The 21234-nt window shown below is 40.9% G+C and overlaps 2 protein-coding genes across 3 annotated transcripts; one reads left to right on the top strand and one right to left on the bottom strand.

The window, feature by feature from the left end:
- Nucleotides 1–561: 561 nt before the first annotated feature.
- Nucleotides 562–9112, bottom strand: LOC131982297 (myozenin-2-like). Its single transcript, XM_059346915.1, has 6 exons — nucleotides 9092–9112; nucleotides 5157–5211; nucleotides 4009–4169; nucleotides 2813–2966; nucleotides 2026–2200; nucleotides 562–1210 (listed from the first exon to the last, which is right to left on the bottom strand). Exons 1-6 carry the CDS (start codon nucleotides 9110–9112, stop codon nucleotides 1027–1029), a joined length of 750 nt encoding a protein of 249 aa, XP_059202898.1. The 3' UTR covers nucleotides 562–1026.
- Nucleotides 8621–17785, top strand: LOC131982296 (soluble guanylate cyclase 88E-like). 2 transcript variants are annotated; one of them, XM_059346914.1, is made up of 19 exons: nucleotides 8621–8698; nucleotides 8843–9048; nucleotides 9228–9368; nucleotides 10507–10646; nucleotides 10812–10946; nucleotides 11101–11224; nucleotides 11308–11427; nucleotides 11595–11679; nucleotides 12019–12105; nucleotides 12869–12986; nucleotides 13542–13671; nucleotides 13865–14011; nucleotides 14920–15066; nucleotides 15160–15316; nucleotides 15393–15502; nucleotides 15591–15680; nucleotides 16862–17020; nucleotides 17101–17238; nucleotides 17350–17785. In XM_059346914.1, the coding sequence occupies exons 2-19, from the start codon at nucleotides 8929–8931 to the stop codon at nucleotides 17476–17478; spliced, it is 2277 nt and encodes a 758-aa protein (XP_059202897.1). In that variant the 5' UTR covers nucleotides 8621–8698; nucleotides 8843–8928; the 3' UTR covers nucleotides 17479–17785. The 2 variants fall into 2 exon arrangements, with proteins under 2 accessions (XP_059202897.1, XP_059202896.1); XM_059346913.1 differs by having other exon boundaries at nucleotides 17326–17785.
- Nucleotides 17786–21234: the final 3449 nt, after the last annotated feature.

The following is a 21234-nucleotide window of genomic DNA, read 5'->3' as shown; positions in this document are numbered from 1 at the left end:
ATTGATAATGCTGTTGTGTAAGGGCCGGTTCATGTTCTACTGTTGCTCATACACAATAGATGCAGACAAAGGGGGATTGTACGATATTGACATTCATGTCAAACTGCTAAGCAGAGGTGGGGCCAAGTCATTGGTTTGCAAGTCTCAAGTCTTTGCAGTTAACTCCTATGTTTAATCTTAAACTGGGTCATAATGTGCTTTTTTTAAAATCAAATTTAATGTCATTTCAACATCTGTAATATATAAAATTTGCAAAGTACAAGAATGCTTTTAAAATTTGTTTATTTGTGTAAGCAAGTTAACATGGGTGGGATTGAACTCAGTCATGAAACAAAGTAGTTCCCAGTCTTTTCTATGCCAGAGCCCCCTCAAACAGCACAAGCTTATGTGTGGGGTTCCCCTCTCCCCTCAAGATTTCTGTACAAACCCATACCAGCTTTGTGACAGGTCAACACTGACAGCTATTATTAATTATAATAATAATAATACACCAGCAAATTCAAGGAAAGATAAGAATGAAATTCTACAAAAATAGAATTCCTCTCTAATCTTTACTTGAATTTGCTGATGCCCCCTCGCAGCTCCTGGTTTGAAAATTGCTGGCATGTAGCATGACCTCGGAAAAGGTATCAAGTTTTCAAGTTAAGTTAAGTTGCAAGTAATTTATGTTAAAATACAAGTTGAGTTGCAAGCCTTTTTATTTTGTAAAGTCAAATTTGAGACTTGAGTCTGACTTTTGTACAAGTCATGTGACTGGAGTCCACACCTCTGCTACTAAACATAACAAAAGGACATATTCAACTGTGGCTGCATTGTCCAGCAGGACTCTACTGTGGTAATCAAGTGATTCCAGTAGTCTTGAGTTTACTTCATCAGGTCAAACCACTCAGCAGTAGCAATCATTCAGGAGTATGTTTTTTCTCTCTCTCCCCTGCAGTGCCCACTGATTAACAGAGGGGTCATCTTTGTGGGAAAAGAGCAGCAAGCGTAGGTCAGTGTTTCAGTCTTTAGCTGATCAGCCCATTTTCATAGTTCATTAGACTCAGGGTTATAATCAATTCCCCATCCCTTGGGCGCTCTGTTGAAATTCGGCCGTCGACACATGCGGTCCAGAGCAATGCCCGGCAGGTTCTGTGATTCCACTGCCTCAAAGCCAATCACTGGAATCACCCTCTTTCTCACCACACCTCCACCGAAGGGCTTGGCAGATCTGAAAGACAAAGAAGAGTTGTTACTTATCTGGCTGCTTGCATTGTGTTTCATGTTCCTGGCAGAACATGACCTGAGGAATAAGATTGCTCCGTCCCCAAAGGGGGGGGGGGCTTTTAAATGATACTTGATACCCACTTGGTCATCTCTGATTTTAACTGATCCTGTTAACACGAGAAAGCCGGGATGACTGAAACTAAATTTGTGGTAAACTTTTTCTACTTGTGTATCTGCTCTGACCATTAGAGTTCAGATTTAATTACGGCTTCACAATTTAATAATAATCTTTAGGGTGTAAACAGATCCGTCCACAGAGGGTACAGTTCCAGACTCGCTGGCAGAAACGGAGTGATTGACAGCCTTAATTGAGTAAAGATTGAGTTTGTCTTTCATATATTCTTCCTTTCTCCATCTGCCCAGGCTTAACCTTTGTACTGCCTCGCTGGTGTGATGCAATTCCTTGTGTGCCACGAGAAAGGTGATTCCCTTTCGTGCGCAATCTGTCTTGCGGGGGGCATTTAAAGCTGGCAGCCCCTCAGTGGATCATCTTTCAAGAGCCAGGGTTCAAAATAGCCGTCACACAGCCACAATCCAAGGAAGTGCAAGCCAAAGATTAATTTTCAAACTGTGGAAACATGGAGTGGAGCCGAGGGAGGAGATGATTGTAATGGATGACATGGTGAGGTCATTTGTGGGTCTATTTGAAGATGGGTGGGCCTCAACGCCTGTGCTTCCAGCTGAATAAGATTGAATGATTCATGATTTATTTGGGTGAAGTGAGCAGCAGCAGCTGCAGATGTGGATGGGCATATCTACCTGTTGAAGCTCCTGTAGGTAGATGGCTCTGGTCTTTGTGGGATCTGGGGCAGCTGGGCATTGAGAACCTCTATGGTGTCCCCCAAAGCTTCTCCCCATGGAGAACTGTATGATTTTGGGATTACTGTTGTATTGAACTTCTCGTGAGGAATGTCCTTCAGAGGGCCAGAATAACCTGACAGAAACAAGTCTGATGTCAGTGGGGAAAAGCTAACGTGAAATATACGTGTATAATATACAACTAACGTGAAAGCTTTTTTTCCTCTGATTCTAAGTCATTTAATCTTTTATCAAGTTTTTTTATCTTTAGTTCAGTGTAAGCAAAAATATAGCTCCCCTTTGTTCAGAAAAATTGATATTCTTTGAGTGTTGAAACTAATTACAAAACCCATTAGATAACTTCAAAAAAGCAAGCCCCAGCAAAGCACAAACAGATCTAATATTCATATAAATCTCTTTGATGTCACTCCTGTCAACAATAGGAACTACAGTAATTAGATCTCAGTGTGAATCCCCGATAATAAACAGAGCTCAGCTCGCTGTCAGTCAGACTGTAAGCAGAGCCTTCTGTCAGGACTAATTCACAACAGTCACAAGACTGCTTTCTGCAAACTGCCAACTCTCCTGGCACTGGAAATAAGAAAACTCATTTATTTGCTCAATAACATTCCATGTGAAAAAACGTGAATACTTGCAGATCAAAGTGAGATACAGTGCCCATGCATTGCTCAAGTGTCCAGGCATTGTGGCAGTCTGATGCTTCATGTCATCATGTTTTACCATTTACCTGGAGCGAGGACGTCAGGGCTGCCCTTCTTTGCTACAGTCTTCTGAAGGTTCATGACCAGGCTATGCTTACCAGGCATGGAGAAAGCCTGGTTCTCTTTTCCTCCCTGTGGCTGCTGGATGATCTGTGGGGGCGGAACGGCCTCTAGATGGACCTGGGAAATACAGTTAGCTTTCTGTGAATTCATATCAAGATTCAGTGATTTATTTTTCACATACTTTTCAACGAGAAACATCCAATCCAATTTATCCGCCCATAAAGTTGGAATAATTTTGATTAAAGACACAACCTCTGTTAATTGTGGTTTCCGTTTCATTGTGATATGTGTGGAAGAGATTGATTAATAATGTTTTGAGAAGATGTACACTTTATCTGTCAATAATAAGTCACATTGTCAAAATCATTTCATGGAAAGAGGTAAAAATAATATTCATTGGCAACCGTGTAATTCACAAGAATAAACTCATTGCAATATCTATAAGAAATTTGAAAACAATTTCAAATTGTTAATCATTCATATTCATCTTTAACCTTTTTAATTGTGCATTAAGAAAATCCACAGACCTTGTTTTGAGCAGTTTCATGGAGGAATAATACCAGAATGAGAACAGTTCCTCAATGAAACTGCTCAAAACAAGGTCTGTGGATTTTCTTAATGAACTGTCCCTTTAAGAGAAAACAAAAACACATTTCTGTCAAATCACCTTAAATACACTTAAGTCCTAAATGATGAGTTATATTTACTGCACCTACATTTTGTTGTGGCGAATTTATTCCTGTGATGTGCTTTGACTCATGTTTGTGAAATAAAGCAAAGTCTTGTCCTCATTTATTGCATGTATAATTAGCAGAATTAGTTCAAAGTGTCACATTTTAGTAAAACCACAGTGGAGCTTTTACATTCTATCTATACTGTACAAGATTCAGTGATTTATTTGTCACATACTTTTCAACGAGAAACATTATCCAATTTGTAAGATAAATCTTTTCCTGAACCACTATGAAGCAATGAAGATGCCATTGATCTGTTGCTGATACATAGAGGTCAGACAAGAGTCAGACTTCATTGGCCATTATATGTAAAGCATAGATCAATCCTGTTATTGATACATATACATAATCTTGGGTGGATAGGCTGCAGTAAGGTCAGTGGATAGAAGTCACTGTATGCTCTGTGCCTTCCCGCGGTTCCTTACATTGCTATTGTTGTAAGCAACATTGGCAGCGTTCTCCAGCGTGTACCTCTCCACCCTCTTCTGTCTCTCCTGAAACATGCGAGAGCCTCGATTAGATGGAAGGTTGAGCTCCTCCATCATCACGTCCTTTGGAACGCTGATCTTCTTCCCGAGGTTCAGACCTACAGCACAGCACAACACGACAGACAAGTGGAGGTGCTTTAATAAGTCATTACCTTTAATACCCTTGTGCATTTTCAAAATGGCAGGTTTTTATGCGGTATGACATGGCGTCAGGTTAATGGGCTCTAACCCTGCACAAATGATGACATGTAGTTGTTAATGCAAAGGCAACGATAACGGCAACTTCCAGACATTTGGAAAGAAGGAAAGTAACACAGACTAATAAGGACCTTTGGCAAATCCTAATGTCTCCTCTGATCTTCTTGTTTCTGTCGACTTGTAACAGCTGAGGGGCACTGATATAAAGACGCCGAATCGTGCGCTGCATCACTAAGTTGTTATCTGCACAGCTTTTGCTCAAGGTCTCTTCTCGTGTTATATCATGGCACAGTGTAGAGTCGGAAATAGCCTCAAGATGATGTCAAGGGGTGTGTAATGTTTGTTATGGTCCAAGGTTGCATGGGGTAACGGGGCATATAAATAGGATCTTTGGATGAAAGATTCATGTAGGAGCGGATGGCTCTTTTTCTCACACATGAAAAGTGTTAGGAGAAGTCTGGGCATGTGCCACCCTGGAGGAGCTGCCTTTGATCGGCCTGCGTAAAATTCAGTGGTGGGAGTCACATTTTGCTGATTTTAGGGGACTCGGTTTCAAAGCCTAGCTGGCGGACAGCGCTAGAAAACAAATAGTACAACTGGGATGGTCCCTGCTGGAATGTTTGGAGAATTTCAACAACACACTGGCACTCTCGGGACGCATGTGTCCCCGCGCTGTGGGCCAACTCACTTTGATGTTTGGCTCGGTTCCCTCTCACAGCCCCGACTTGTGATCACAAACTCTGGCAGTTTGGATATGGGTGTAAATACACACAACCAATTTGTTGAAGATAGTTAAACCAGTATGTAAACTAAATATTGTGTCAGTTCTGTCTGCAGATGAACTGTCACAGACTGGAATCAATGCATCTCTCCACACCCACACTTACCTCCCCTGGCCTCTTTACACAGAGCCCTCGCCTGCAACATCCTCTGCTTAGTCACCTCATCCAGGCCTGAATGCATCATCTTCTTCCTCTGATGGACACACATGTTGCCATGTGAATAATTATCATTAAGAATGTTTTTTAAATTGTATTTTGTTTTATGATGCTTCTACTACTTTAATTTAGAATTTACCACTGCAAATCTATAACAGTATTAATTAGGGCTGTCAAAATATCAGAGATTCACCACACAGATATCACGGCCAAAATACACGGTCGCCCATAAAGTTGGAATAATTTTGATTAAAGACACAACCTCTGTTAATTGTGGTTTCAGTTCCATTGTGATATGTTTGGAAGAGATTGATTAATAATGTTTTGAGAAGATATACACTTTATCTGTCAATAATAAATCACATTGTCACAATCATTTCATGGAAAGAGGTAAAAATAATATTCATTGGCGACCGTGCAATTCACAAGAACAAACTCATTGCAATATCTATAAGAAATTTGAGAATAATTTCAAATTGTTAATCATTTATATTCATCTTTAACCTTTTTAATTGTGCATTAAGAAAATCCACAGACCTTGTTTTGAGCAGTTTCATGTAGGAATCTGGCAGAATGAGAACAGTTCCTCAATGAAACTGCTCAAAACAAGTTCTGTGGATTTTCTTAATGAACTGTCCCTTTAAGAGAAAACAAAAACACATTTCTGTCACATCACCTTAAATACACTTAAGTCCTAAATGATGAGTTATATTTACTGCACCTACATTTTGTTGTGGCGAATTTATTCCTGTGATGTGCTTTGACTCATGTTTGTAAAATAAAGCAAAGTCTTGTCCTCATTTATTGCATGTATAATTAGCAGAATTAGTTCAAAGCATCACATTTTAGTAAAACCACAGTGGAGCTTTTACATTCTAGCTATATTGTTTTTCAAGCATCAGTTCCCTGTTTACAGTTCAGTAACTAACTTCTAACTTATCTTCTTCTACACTTCTTCTGTTTTTCAGTCAGACTCTAAGCAGTGCCTCCTGCTTATTTTGACTATAATTAAGGCATACACTCCCTTCACCTCAGTCCTTACCTGAGTCTCCTGCCTGTCTGTGTGTGGGCTGTTGCAGCTGGTCTGGGTGGTTGTGCGGTTTATCCCGTACTTGAAAGGGGATGCGTCCACGCTCCACTCTGACTCTCCTCAGCAGAGAAAGAACAGTCTGTTTAAAAGTCGTCCCAGGATGCCTCGGGTGCTGACATCACTGGGTTATTTTAGCAGAGGGATAAGAGAGTGAGAATGGATTGAGGGAGTGTTTGGGGAGGGTATAAAAGAGCGATTAAGGGGAAGGGGCAAGTATAAAGATTTACATCCTGACCTCGAGCCTCTTTGATCATAAAAATCTGATCCCTTCTGTGTGTGTGTGTGTGCGTGTGTGTGTGCATGAACAGCTGGTGTCCAGACAGTCAAGTATCCAACTACAAACATAGAAACACACAAACAATTTCTATTTCTCCCCTCTGTAAAGAACTATGTAACTATGTTCTCTGCCACAAACACACACACACACACACACACACACACCATGTGTTTCCCACATACACAAAGTTTTACAGGGAGCTGCTGTAAAACGGATGAGGTCACAGCGATCAGAGGTTGTGATTCAGTTTAGCAGGTTGGGGTCAAAGGTTAAACTCTGTGGCAGCTTGCTCTTCCATTTTTGACGGTGTGAGACTCATGATGTCATTTTTTTTAAACACTGCTGTACATATCTGTTAGTTATCTAGCAGTGTAACATAATTTCATAACATCTAATAGTGTATAAAAAGGTGAAGCCCTAAGGAATCCATTTGTACTATGCATGTCATGAGATCTCAGGAATAATTAAAATTATTATTCAGAGTTTTGTCAAGGGAAAAAACTGACATGGCCATAGCCTTGACCTCAAGATACCTACACAAACATGCCCACTTTATGCATGTTCTCTCGTGCAGTTGTAGGCAGAAACCACATAGTATTTCTCATGCTGTAAAATTATTTTGTTTTTTTCCTTTTGTATCTGAATATTTCTGCATATTGGGATCCCTAAACAGTCTATGAATTGCATATTTTGGTATCACTGGAAAGCGAAGACTGTTGCAGACTTAATGAGCACAATTTTATTAATGTGTGATGATGTTTGTTCCCATAGTAGCATTTCATTGTAGTGAGACCCTTTTAGAAACTTTACAACCACAAAGTAGAGACCTAGAGTATTCAGAAGATGTATGGCTTTAAGTATATTTACAATAAGGGGGATTCTTAACGGTTTACACATTAGAAATGCTTCCCATCTAATCATTGAAAAATGCACTCTGAGACATGATTAAGCATGGGAACGGCCTTAAAATACTCATGTTTAAAACCCTCATACACTAATTTGCTATTAATTCCATTTAATTTTACTAACTAAATTATGATTCATGACTACAATAACTTGACACACAGTGATGAACTGCGTCTCTAATTAATCTTTAGCTTTCAGAGGAGCTGTTGACCTCTTATTGACCCCTGAACATCCCCTGCCTCCCACCCTTCTACAAAAAGTAAGGGGTTAAAGCACTTTTTTCAACAAGTGACAACACCTTTAAGGGTCAACAGGAAGAATACAAATGCTCACTGTAACTAAATTAAATGTGGCGAGCACAGCACACCAGCAGACACAGCACAATGTTTTTCCTATTTTGTTTTCATTTATTCCATGGCTTACCGACTGCTGAGAAACTCCACTTGTGAATTCTGCATGAAGCCACATTTTGTGTTACACTAGAAGTGATGCCCTTTAACTTTATTTGGTCGGCCTTTTTGAACTCAAGTTATCGAGCAGCTTTTTCCCCCCACAAATTGATTCATTGAGCTCAGCAGGAGCCTGGAGGGAAAAAAACATTTTCCTTATCCCTGTTGAGATTGGATATCGATTTTGCACCTGCCCTGCTCCACAACACTACTATCCCCTCAGTGGGAAGCCTCCCGGCCTCTGAAAGAAAATGTGAAGTCATCCTGAGTCACAGAAAATCATCTGCGGACACACAATGGAAGTTTGATAGTTGCAGAAACCACAGTAGGTTAGTAGCCTCCTTCTAACAAATCAAATTTCAGCTTTTGTGCAGTCCTGTATCACACTGAGCCTTTGTGATTAGAATTAATCTGTCACTTTCATTTCATTCACATCTATTACCTATTATAATTCATTACAAAATGTGGCTATAATTCTGTGAATTAAAAAGTAATTTTCCTAAAAAGGACAATAACAAGTTAATGGAAATGGAATAACCTCTTGTGACTGGTGTCATCTGTGTTTGAGAGGTGGCTTTCACAGTGTGTTCATGTCACATAGAGAGAGGTGCACAGCCACCAGGTGCTGACAGCTGACACAAGAACAATAGAGGCCCAGTCAGACTCAAGAGCTTGTGCAATTAAGGCACCTTTAAAACCGTTTGCCCCGTTGGCCTTCAGATGAAACCTTATCTGGCTAGCTAGTCTGAGGAAGTTCAAAACTCCAGAGGTAGTGTTGAGAGCAAGAGAAAACAAAAGCAGCAATATTCAGCGTGTGGCTTTTTATAGTTTCATGCTGAAAGCTAAATGCATTAAAATTCAGCTCGCAGCACTGAAAAAGTCATCATTGTGAACTTTTTTTATACGCTTGCAGGTGCCTTTGGGAGGACTGTTGGAAGTCAGTCAGTTGGGGAGCTGTTTTGACAGTGCTCGGTTTGAGCTCCAATCCAGAGAGACGTAATGTATGGGCTGCTGTGTGAGAGCCTTCACGACTTCATCAAGGAGTCGTACGGAGATGATGTGTGGAAGCTGGTCAGAGAAAGAGCAGATGTCAGGTTGCACTCTTTTGTCACCCACCAGGTACAGTGTTCGAAATGAATAATATAATTCTGTATGCATGCACTGAATAGTAATTTGTCTGCATGAGTAGAAACTGCAGTTGCTGTCACTCTGTCTGCTTTTGTGTGAAGCTTAGTAGTCCTGATGTCAAAAGAGATATTCTCACATGATAAGGTCTATGTATATATGTGTGCCTGCAGGTGTATAGTGAGAGTGTGATTCCCCGTATTGCAAAGGCAGCCAGTGGAGTGACAGGCACGCCCTACAATGAGCTGATGAACTCCTGGGGTGTCTACTTCCTGGGCTTTGTTGGGAAGTACGGCTATGACAGGATCCTCAAGGTGAAAAAAGATCTCACACTGCCAGAACTTTTGCCCGATGTGTGAGGAAATTACTAAATACTCAGTGAGCTATCCTCAAAACTGCTGCTGTACTAGTGGAAGGTTGGGATTTTTAAACCTAAAGCTGATCTTTTTCTCATTTATATCTTATTGTACTGTTTATTTAAGAAATAATTTGTAACTGTGGTCACTCAAGAATGGTCAAAAAAACAGCAGCAAAGAGCAAGATATCCTGAATTGTAGTCTCTTGTATGAGTCAAGTTCCCTAAAATGCTATTCCCAAATTGTTTCAAATGCTTTGTGAAGTGCTAGCCAAAATAGCTCTGATGGCATCTTAAGAGGGTTATTTTCTTAGATTTTGAAACATGAACATGAAACGACTGCTCTAACAGGCGGAATGGTTCTTCCCATAATAAGTATGCTGACCTTTTGGTCTTAAATTGTCGGGCTCATGTTAAAAAAGTATTTCTGATGTCCTTAGAGATGTCCAATAACTGCCATAAAGCTCTATAGCCTATTTACTTTATTTCCCACTTCCATAAAGATACATCTTTTAACCAACATCAGTCTGGATCATAACTACCAAATATTTATTTATTTTCAGAATTTTAACCCTTTGATTGCTAGTTTGTTTACATAATGCCAATGCTGTTTTTATCAATAAAAAGTTAAATACTTCTGTATACTCCAGGCTTTATAGTATAAAATATGTATTTGCCTCAAGGGAAAACATGATGGCAAACAAATGGTTCTCTCTGGAGGAAAAAAGTAAAAGCTGTAGATTAAAGGCCTGATATAACAGAATGCACGTTTTGATGCTATATTGGCTGCAGGATCATACATTGTGGTTTAAATGTTTTACAACATGAACATGTTGATCCTTAAGAGCCTGAATGTCTGTATTTTAGCTTTATAAGTCATTATAACATTATTATAAGAGCTGAGGTTTAACTTCTGAATTTAGAAAAAAAAATCACACCTTTGCCTAAATGTGTGCCGTATCACTTTACACTGAGAAAGAGTATCTAGTGATGCACAAGGGTTAAATTAAGGGAATGACCCTTTAAAGTACTGTTATGATAAAAATATAAAGAAACTGTCTAAGACATGACCTGTGACCTTCTGTCTCTGCCTTCAGGTGCTGGGCCGTCATGTACGTGACTTTGTCAACGGCCTTGATAATCTGCACGAATATTTGCGCTTTAGCTACCCCAAGGTGCAGCCTCCAACCTTCTTCTGCCAGGAGGAGTCAGCCACTGGAGTCACCCTCCACTACAGGTCTGAGACGAGGAGCAGGCCAAAGGGTTACATCATTTTGTGGAGGGAGATTGATAGACCATGAGGGATCAGGCATAAAGTTGAAGAGTCAGGTTAATAAAGAGAAGGCTGTGTTATTTATTTCTCTGAGACTGATGTTGAATCTTCTTTCTCTGTGACCGGCAGGAGTAAGCGCAAAGGCTATCTGCACTATGCCATGGGTCAGCTGAGGCAGATGGGGAAACAGTTCTACGACTGCGACATTCATGTGGAGGTGCTGTCTGAACAGATGGTCGGAGACTACTCCCATGTCACCATGAGGTACACACACACACACACACACACACACACGCACACACGCACACACGCACACATACTTTTACTTAAGTAAAGGATCAGATTTCTTCTTCTGCCACAGTTTATACTTAATTTTAAACTTCATTTTAAAAACACATTGATCTGCGTGTCTGTGCAGGCTGAACTTTGACAACTCAGCCTACCGCTACATCATGAAGGAGGATGAGGAAGAGCAGGAGATTTTGCCCATTACCTCAGACTTCTTCTTTGAGGTCTTCCCCTTTAACATTGTCTTCAGACAGGTAAACCTTTCAAGTTACGTTCTTAAAGCTTTTAATATTAGTTAAATATTAATTAAAAAACGAAACATTCACTTCTTCTTCAGGACATGGTAGTTCATAACGTTGGCTCGGGCCTGGCTACAGTCTTTCCTGATCTGGATGGGAAGAAGATTAATGATGCCTTCCTGCTGGCTCGCCCCCTAGTGGAGTTCACCTGGAACATGGTAAGATGTCACTTTACATGTCTCTGTTTCAGACAGGGACAATTTTAATCTCTCCAGCAAACAGGTCAGGTCAAACTTCAGCCATTCTGCATATAAACTTAAGTTAATCAGCTTTAAACAGGACGTTGATGTGTGCTGAGAATACTGACCTAGTAATCTGTTTGCAGATCATCTCCCACCCCAACAACCTGTTTGAGATCATGTCCAAGGAGCCTGTGAAGAGAGAGAGGAACCTTCACAACCGAGTGCAGAGTAAGAGTGGGAGCCATGTAAACACTCACAGGGTGTGTGTCTGGCTAGGACTCACTGGCTTGTGAATAGATCAGTTTCACTTCAGTCAGTTGCAAAAGACATGCTCAATTTCAGTTTTTATTAAAAACTATTTAAAAAAGAGCAGGTGTGCAGTGAAACACTGCTGGATTAAAGATGGGAGTTTAAGGGGTCTTCAGTTTGAGAAATTGATTTGTTTGATGTCTCGATTCAATTGTATTTGAATTTAGTGGAAGGGATCTTAGCCCTGGATTTAATGGGTGGAGGGTATGAATATGAATGTTAGTGGCTATAACAGTTTATCCTGTTCTTTTTTCACAGATTCTGACTATGACAATGCCAATCGCTCTGCAGATGTAGACGTGGAGCTCATGGCTTTCCAGTCCATCATTGGAGATGATTACAAAGGTTCTGTTATCTACAAAGATAACTGTAGCTGTATCTGAAGACACAGACCCTGAACTAGTCTGGCTGACAATGAATCGTTGAAAATACTTGTATTTTAATGACACTACTCGTCTTATGTCTGTACGTTAAGAACCAAGCTAGATTCAGCCAGCAGTGGGTTAGCTTAGCTTAGCTTTCAGTTGGAAAACAGCTAGCATGGCTCTGTCCAAAGATTTAAAAAACAAAACAACCTACCAGCATCTCTAATGCTCCATCATTTACATGTTAAATCTAATTTATTTACAAAAAACACAGTAAGAACAGTAAAAAAGAGACAATTTATGATTTTATGGGTAAGTTATGTTCAGGATGCTTTTCTTGGCTGGGAGCAATGACTTTCTGAAACCTTGTCTGCACTGTGTAACTGTGGCGAAAAGACTAAGTCACTGTTACCATCCAAGAAATAGTCCAAAGCAAAAACCCACTGAAAGCCATTCATTCTCCTTAAAACAGAGCCAGGCTAGCCATTCCTCCCTGTTCCCCGTCTTTATGCTAAGCTCACACTAAACGGCTGCTGTCTCCAGCTTCATTTTTAACATCCAGATTTGAGAGTGCGATTGATCTTCTCATCTAACTGTTAGCAAGAAAGCAAATGAGGAGAATTTCCCAAATTGTTAACTGTCAAATCTATTAAGATGACATTATTAACACAGCACAGTTCATATCTACTGCTGGCCTCTCTAAATGTTTGTCTCATTGGCATTTCAACCTGCTCCTCTTTTAGACGGTAACAGTGCTAATGCGATGGAGAGCTGGGGCGATGGGAGCCGCTGCCTTAAACTAAAAGGACAAATGAGATACATGCCAGAGTGGGAGTCTATCATCTTCCTGGGAACGCCTGTGTAAGGCCCACACACACACACACACAGACAACCATAGACACAGATCTTTATTAAAATGCTGCAGTTGAAAAGTAAAACATTCTAAAAAGCAGCAAGAGCTAAACTGAATTACGAGGCTGGAAATAAAAGCCTGGGCAGTGAATCAAATCAGGGGCCCATTCTAACAGCACTTACCATGCATGAAATGAGCTGCTAATTAGCTTGTAATCAGACAGTGCAGCTCTTGTGAGCCTAATGGGAACCCATTTGCAACTGAGAGTGTTTTCCACAGAGTACATTACCAAAACATCTCCCTCCTCTTCTCCAACATTTTGTTTTGCAAGCAAATGCCCTTATGCCTGTATTGACAAAACTTCTGAATTGTTAAATGCCACATCTTGCTGCTTACATAATTTATACTGTAGGAAACTAAAAATAATATCTCACTATTACCGTCTTTTAATTTCCCCAATTTTTTCTAAATAGCGCTTTTGTTTTTTCTAAATAGGTTTTTTAATTTAGATTAGCATTATTGTTGTTGTAATTTGTCTTTTATTTTCTCATTTGCGTGTCTAGGATGGAGAGCCTCAGTGCTATGTTCAAGACCGGCCTGTACATCAACGACCTGAGCATGCACGACTCCAGCAGAGACCTGGTGCTGGCGGGCACGCAGCAGTCAGAGGAGCTGAAGAGAGCTCTCATACAGGTTCACTCTGCCAACGTGCAGTATAGTGTATTTTATATGTGTGATCAGCCCACTTGTCACTCTGCATTATGCAAAGTTGCTCTGAAGCCCTTCTTTCAGTGTGACATCCCAGGATCACCCGCCGCATTTAGACCTGAGAAAAGAAATAGAATTAAACTTACAGTGTTCTTCTGTCTTATCTTCCATTGCGCAGGAGCAAAAGAAGTCCAGTAAACTGGAAGAGAGCATGAAGATGCTGGACTATGAGATGAAGAAGACTGACGACCTCCTGTACAGGATGATTCCCAAGCCAGTGGCTAAAAGGCTGCGAAAAGGAGAGCCGGCTGTAAACACTTGTGAGGTCAGGATTGTAGATAGTGCAGCAAATATCACCAGAACACCAGAAAGGGGACATATATGCCCATCTTCAGGTTCATGTGTGTATTTTGGGTTTCTAAAAAGACATGTTTACATGCTTTAATGTTAAAAATATTTATTATTTTTTCCATACTGTATTTGTGAATATACCCTCTGTCAGAAACGCTCTGTTTAAGCAGCTATCTCTTTAACAGCCTGTGGACTGAACCCAAAGCATTTGACATTTAGTTGTGGTCCAGGGTGCCTTGGCTCTCTTAACTCCCCTACAACAGTGAGCAACACTAGCTAAAGTTAGCTAAGAAACTGCATCTGCTAACACAAACAAACAACTGGCACTCACAAAGAGTCTAGTGAGGCCTGTGTGACCAAACAGGACTGTGACCGAACTCAGCAGGCCATTAGATTAATTCTCATCTATCAATATGGCCATCAATCATGGATGCTGACTGCCGATTACTTAGCAGCCATTGTTTTTTTCTCCATACAGTTTAACTTTAACTCATATTCAGGCACCAACTCAAACTTTTATGCTCTGGGACACTGATTAAAAGCTTAATCTAACATCTATCAAAGGGTACAAACAGAGTTCTTTCCTTTGCCAGTGCAGATGGTGGTTCTGCACCTAAACACATTCACACACACACACATACAACTCCAACATGCACACATGTAAATCCCCTGAACTATTGGAGAATGTTTGCCAAACAAAAATTCAGGTTGAGAGTGACTTCCTGAGAGTGCATAATAGGATACGCACAACACATGGCATATGAATGCCTGCCTCACCTGTGTGTGTGTGTGTGTGTGTGAGAGTGTGTGTGTGAGAGTGTGTGGGTGTGAAGTATATCAACATGCATACTCACCTCTGCTCTCTTATCTCTTTTCTCCCAGGTGTTCCCAGATGTGACCATTCTTTTCAGCGATGTTGTGGGATTTACTCGCATTTGCAGCCACATCACTCCGATGCAGGTGGTCTCCATGCTCAACACCATGTACACGCTGTTTGACACACTCAGCGAGAAGCACCGTGTCTTCAAGGTGTGTGTGTGTGTGTGTGTTTCCCCTCTGTTTAATATACATTATCTGTGAGAGCTGCTGCGTGAGAGCTGCTGCTGCTCCTGTCTTTTCCAGGTTGAGACTATCGGGGATGCCTACATGGTGGTAGCTGGGGCTCCAGAGAAGACAAAGTATCACGCACACAACATCTGCGACATGGCCCTGGACATGGTGCGCTCCATAGATCACCTGAAAGACCCCTCTAATGGCAACCACATACAGATTCGTGTTGGTGGGTAGAACACGTGTGCATGTATTTGTTTATGTCTTGTTTGACTGAGTGAACTAATGTGTTGTTGTGGCTGCAGGGATTCACTCTGGGATGGTGGTAGCAGGTGTAGTGGGACACAAGATGCCACGTTATGGTCTGCACGGCGACACCGTCCACACTGCATCTGCCATGGAGAGCAATGGAAAGGTAGGGAAGCAAAGTCAGTCTGTTTCCTGTAAGATGACTAAAATGCACTTTCTGTCATTTTGTTGTAATCTTCCTTTATCTTACTCAGGAGATGCACATTCAGCTCAGCAGCGCCACCTACGAGCACCTGAAAGGAAGTCACTTTATTTTTGAAAGGAGGGGCACCATTACCATCAAGGTTAGGGGTCAAAACTGTTTGCACAGCAACTACACTCTCATAAAAGTAGTCAATAAAGCCGACGTGACGTTTGACACATTTGGCAGTCGATAGCTTAGTTTTTGGCGGGCCTTAAAGCTCCGAAAACATTTTAATTCAGCTCTATTTTGATAAATCACCCATAGGTGTGAAATTTAAACAACTATATTCTTCGCTAAAAAATTCTTAAATCTGCATTTTGTGACACAACAACATTTGTTTTAAGAAAATTACAAGTTACAGTTGTGAGTTTTCTCCTCCGCCATTGCTGGCAGTTGGTGTATTGCATTGTGGGATACAGTAGGCAAATTAGACATCTGGGTATTTTTATCATACTGCAAATTTTGTTTTTGTTTGCATACTACATTCTACATTTTGGCCAAATCAGTACATACTGCTTGTATAGTATGCAATTCCGAGTCCAGCCTACATTTGCAACCAGTGAAGTCGCCCCTGCTGGCCATTAAAAAAAAAGCAGGTTTAGGCACTTAAGCATTGGATTTACTATTCAGAGCAAGACGTTTCTGCTTGCACTCACCACATTAATTTACTTCACCCAGCCACTATATCAAGCTGTAATTAATATGATTTAATGTCAAATATATGCGCAACAAACAGCGATGGCCTGGTTTAGAACTGTCTGAGTGTCTCTACTTAAAATTAAATACATGTTATCTGCACATTATACTCAACCTACTTAGGACTAAACACTGAGGCTGTAATCCGTGTTAACAGAAGATTTGTGTATCAGCAGTCAGACATAATAAACATTCCAGAATCTTAGAAATATATGAAATAATAATAACTCACAATGTTTTGGCTCTGGGGAGTCAGCGCACTTAGTATTCAGCTGGTGATTGCGACTTGCTTGTTGATTTGCCAGACTATTTTATCACTGAGTCTGACTCTGAGGCTGTACATTTGGAGATAATGCCGACAAAGTGACTCCCAAAGGTTTCTAAGGCTGCTGATTACAGGCGCCAATCTCAAAAAAGCAAAAGCGACTCATTTTTCATCAGAGAATTCTGATTATTGAAAATCTGCCACCTGCCATTTCACTCCCCTCCATAACAAAGATTGTGCTTTTGAGCATATGTCTTCGAATATTTGTGCATAAGCCAGGAGCCTTTATGTCCAAACCTAAATCTTTTCTCCATTTTAAGGGAAATGTTGAAATTGAGACCTACTGGCTGAAAGGAAAAAGGGACAAAGATGGGAATGCCCAGGCGGCGTGTCCTCAGTTTGAGGCCCAGACCATCAGTAAAGCCATCAGCAAGGCCAATATCTCAGGCCCCGAGGCCACAGGAGATGAGGAGGAACTGGTAAAAAATAAACCAAGACACCTTTGAATGGTTCACGCTATCATAACCTTTGATGAGTGTCCTTCTGTCTTTGCCCCCAGGTTTCTCCCCTGGTGGCAAAGCTGAACGAGGACGATGTCAAGTCTATTCACTCTCATCGTATCAAGATGGAGATTTCAGGCCATTCTCTGGAGGAGGCGATGGAGGAGAGCCAGGGGGAGGAGATGTCTGTTCATAAGGTGAGAGGGGATATCCACAAATTCTAGACTTCTGTAAGTGCTGTTTTGCTCCTTTGTTATTGGTGTGATTAAATGAACCATCCCCAGTCCCACTATAAGGATGCTTTGCAGGACGGCCTTCAGGACGCTCACCTTGAACTGGACTCCCCTGAGTCTGATGGCAGAGACTCCATCATGGAGTCCCGTGAAAGCTCCTGTGACTCCCGCTGCTCCAAGAGTGCCACATGCTCCGTGTCATGAAGCAAAGAGATGCTAGCTTATAGCCAGCAATTCATTTGTATTACTAAAAGTTTCTAAAGCGCTTTTTGTACAAGGCATTGAATGTTAGGCCAAATGCCAGATAGGAATGCAGTTTTGGGCATTCTTGTGGTGATGTCATTACAATCTATGTATTCATAGAAATACAATAGGACTAGAATTGACTTGTTTATTGGACATTTAATCCCAAAATCGTTTTTTTGCATTGACAACAGTTCACAAAATAATGTCTGCAGCTCTGAACATGTTGATTTGAATGTGGATGTCCGTTCTAACCTTATTCTATTTCTATGGATGTATTGTTTTCACATGGCCTAGTATGTAATGTTTGAAATTTCTAGTAGCCTTGAGTGTTTTTATGTTGCTATGTTGCACAGTGAAGTCATCAGTGCTTATAAAGCTCTGACAGTACAGAAATAAATCACAGCTATCATTTTTAAATTCACACTTAGATCGGTTTCAGTCAGCAGACATACTCAAATGAATACCTCACATCAGTCACTTCAAAGCAATTGGCTCTAAAACTTTGCTGTCTATCATGTTTTAATAGCAGAAAGTGGTCACTGCCACACGGTTCAACTGGACACAAGATCAGTAATTTCCCGTTTGTTCTGCTGCACCTTGTAGATTTGACATCTTATTTCATCCTTTAAAGATATCCTGCGTCCTTCTCTCTCGTGTCTCTCCTTCATCCCGCTTGTCTAGATTCATTGTTCTATATCAGTCTCGTCAAAGACACAGCCGCGGCACAATGTAAACGCTTGTCAGCTCAGTGAAAATAAAGCGAGATGACTGCTGAGGCGTGTGTGGATCCATTTGTTATTGTTTGTCTTGTCACTCAAAAGCATTGGCATCCAGACTCACGTTTACATTTGCATTTATTTTACACTTTTTTTATTCACTGCATTTCTCCGTGGTTTAAGATACAAGATGTGTATTTACTGTGTCTATGAATGCTCATGTGACATGTGTGCACGTGTACTTACACTCCTGTGAACTCTAGGAAAACTAGAACACAAAGCTTTTATCCACTTGTGTCATGAAAGCTGTAATTTTTGTGATTATAGTCTTTGAAAAAGCTGCTCCTGCAATATCTCAGATTTCATGCTTTGGTTTCAGGAAGGTGTGACACATCCAAACACGTTACTAGAACAAGAAATGTAATCCTAACACAAAGACATGGACAGACAGTTTCACATCAGTTAGACAGCGTTCCCCACTGACTGATTATCAGAGGAACTGCGCTTATAGGTGGCGTCCTCACGGTCTACGCTGCATCCGTTGGCTGTGCGCGAGTCTTTAGGCAATGAACCGATGGAGCAGTGGAAGCAGAAGGCGTAGAAGAAGGCGATGAGGAGCAGGAAACAGACAACACAAAAAATGATGACAATCAGGATGGTGTGCACTTGCATGTGCACCTCCTCCCATGGGAGCAGTGTGGTGGAGGTCAGGAGGCTGGAGGTCGTCGGGGTGACATTAAAACTGGGTGGAGGAGGCGTGATGGAGGGCAGGTGGTCGACTTCCGGCATGATGGGAAGCCTCAGTGACTAGGGGATATTTTCCTGCAGCTGGAAAGAGAAGAAAATATTGTGGTTTGGTTTACCACACACAGATGAACAGTTTCATTCATAAGATATTTCAATTCAAATGGAGTTATTTATGCCTAATGATAAATCAACCTGTGGAAAACAACAGATGAGATCATTAGCATGAAAAATACTTCTGTGTGATTTTCACATTATTAACACAATCTATTTCAGTGCAATAATAAGCAATGTTACAAAAAATATAAAAAATAAAAAATGTATTATTCATTTTAGCAACATAACCTCCCATTAACCTGCTGCTTTTAATCTTTTACCCACACAACCAAACACAGACGTGTCTTTTGTTCCTACCTGGATTGTGTCGTTGTCCAGGCTCTGAGCAGGCTTTCTTTTGATGAGCAGAGCTTGGGAAAATGAAAGATATGGAGAACTAGAGAGGGAGGGCTGGACTGAAGAAGAGAGGTGGACCACGAATAACATGGAGGGTTGCCATGGCAACACTGGCTGAGGGGCCACTTGCATGGAAGTGACATCATATCACCTTATTATGTGTGAAAGTATACAAATGGAGATATGGGGAGGTATTAACGGATGACAGCAAAATGAGTTTGAGAACTAAAGCTAATCTAAATCACCCTTCAGGTTATATAGCTCATAAAGAATTAATTTGCATGATTTTCTTCTGAAGCTGTGCAGGAATAAAAGTCATCAGCTGGATCAAAATTGAGCTCTGGTACACAGTCAGTGAAATAAGAGAGTGTCAGATCCCTAATTTGTAAAGAGAGTAGCCTCCTCATCAGCCCTGACATTAATCAGGCTCTGTTATACTGCCACCTGTTGGTAAAAGCAGCAGCACTGAACAACAGCCCTGCACAAACAGACTCCTCTCCCTCCTCTCACCAGCCCAGCTCCTGTGCCGTCTGGTCTCTTTCAAACAACCATAATGATCCTTTAGTACGAGCTGTAATTGGTCCTACACCCCCTGCTGTGCTCGCTCAACAGGAGTTGATGTCTAAAAAATGTTTTAGTACTTGCACCAAATTTTAGTTGCCATGGAGATGACTCAATATTCACTCATTTTTAGCAAGTAAAGCAGGGAGCTGTTTTTCTTCTCTTTTTTTCACTCATAAATACCAGACAAAAGAATAGAAGAAAAAAATCATTAGCATAATTTCATGTAGAGGAGGACGTGTAACAAAGCCCGCCAGCTGATGTGATTTTAGAGTGCTTTCAGATGGTTAATTACAGCTCGAGACATTAGAAACAAAAAGATCCATTAAATGCAACTGCCACTGAGTAGAGCCAAAATGGCTGAATAGAGGAGTCAGCCTACACCAAGGTCAGTCTAAAGGACAAATATGTGAGGTGAGGGCCTCCTTTCTGACTGCTTTCGTCCCAGTGGAGATGAACCATGTGCGGGGAAATATTGAAGCAGCCTTATGAAGTCAACGATCTGTTCAATCTTTATTGCAGATCTCAGAACAGAAGGTGAAGAAGGATTTTACCTCAAGTTGTTCGCATTTGTATTTCTGCTGCAACAATAACACGGTGCTCACAGCTGGACATTAGATGTGTCATATGGCCAACTACCTCTGTGAAAAGGGATCCAGACAGCTCTAACATAAACATAACCATGGATGCGTGCTTGGTAATTGTCCCTGAATTAACATATAAAACAAACATTCTGAGGGAAAAAAAGTCTCTCTGATGCAAATTAGTCAGCCTCTCTGCGTGTAATTTCCTGCACTGTTTGCTCTGTTGTGCCTTGAAGATTTGATATCTTGTTCTGCCACATGAGTGTATAATTGTGAACTCTCTTCTTCTCTCTCACTCTGGCTTTTCAATTTGTCTCTCTCTCTCTCTCTCACTGTACAGAATAAGTCCTTGTCATTGGGGTGTGGGAATAAAGCGTGTTGACAGCTGAGCAGGAGTGGATTCTGCTTCTTATTGTTTCTCTTGTCACTCATGGAAGCGTTGACATTTACAGTCACATTCACATGTTCCTGCCATTTGCTGACATTTTTTAAAAACTATTATTTGACCATTAAATGCTATCTTTTTCTGGAGAACGTGACCAAACATGGCTACATGATATCTGAAAACAAAAAAGCAAAATAGCAGAAATGACTACATATTTTATTGTCAAAAATCTCACAACACATACTTTACATGCACACTGCACTTTAGTCTA

Source organism: Centropristis striata, chromosome 12 (genome assembly GCF_030273125.1).
Source record: "Centropristis striata isolate RG_2023a ecotype Rhode Island chromosome 12, C.striata_1.0, whole genome shotgun sequence".
Lineage (NCBI taxonomy): Eukaryota > Metazoa > Chordata > Actinopteri > Perciformes > Serranidae > Centropristis > Centropristis striata.
This window is presented reverse-complemented; position numbering and strand designations above follow the sequence as displayed.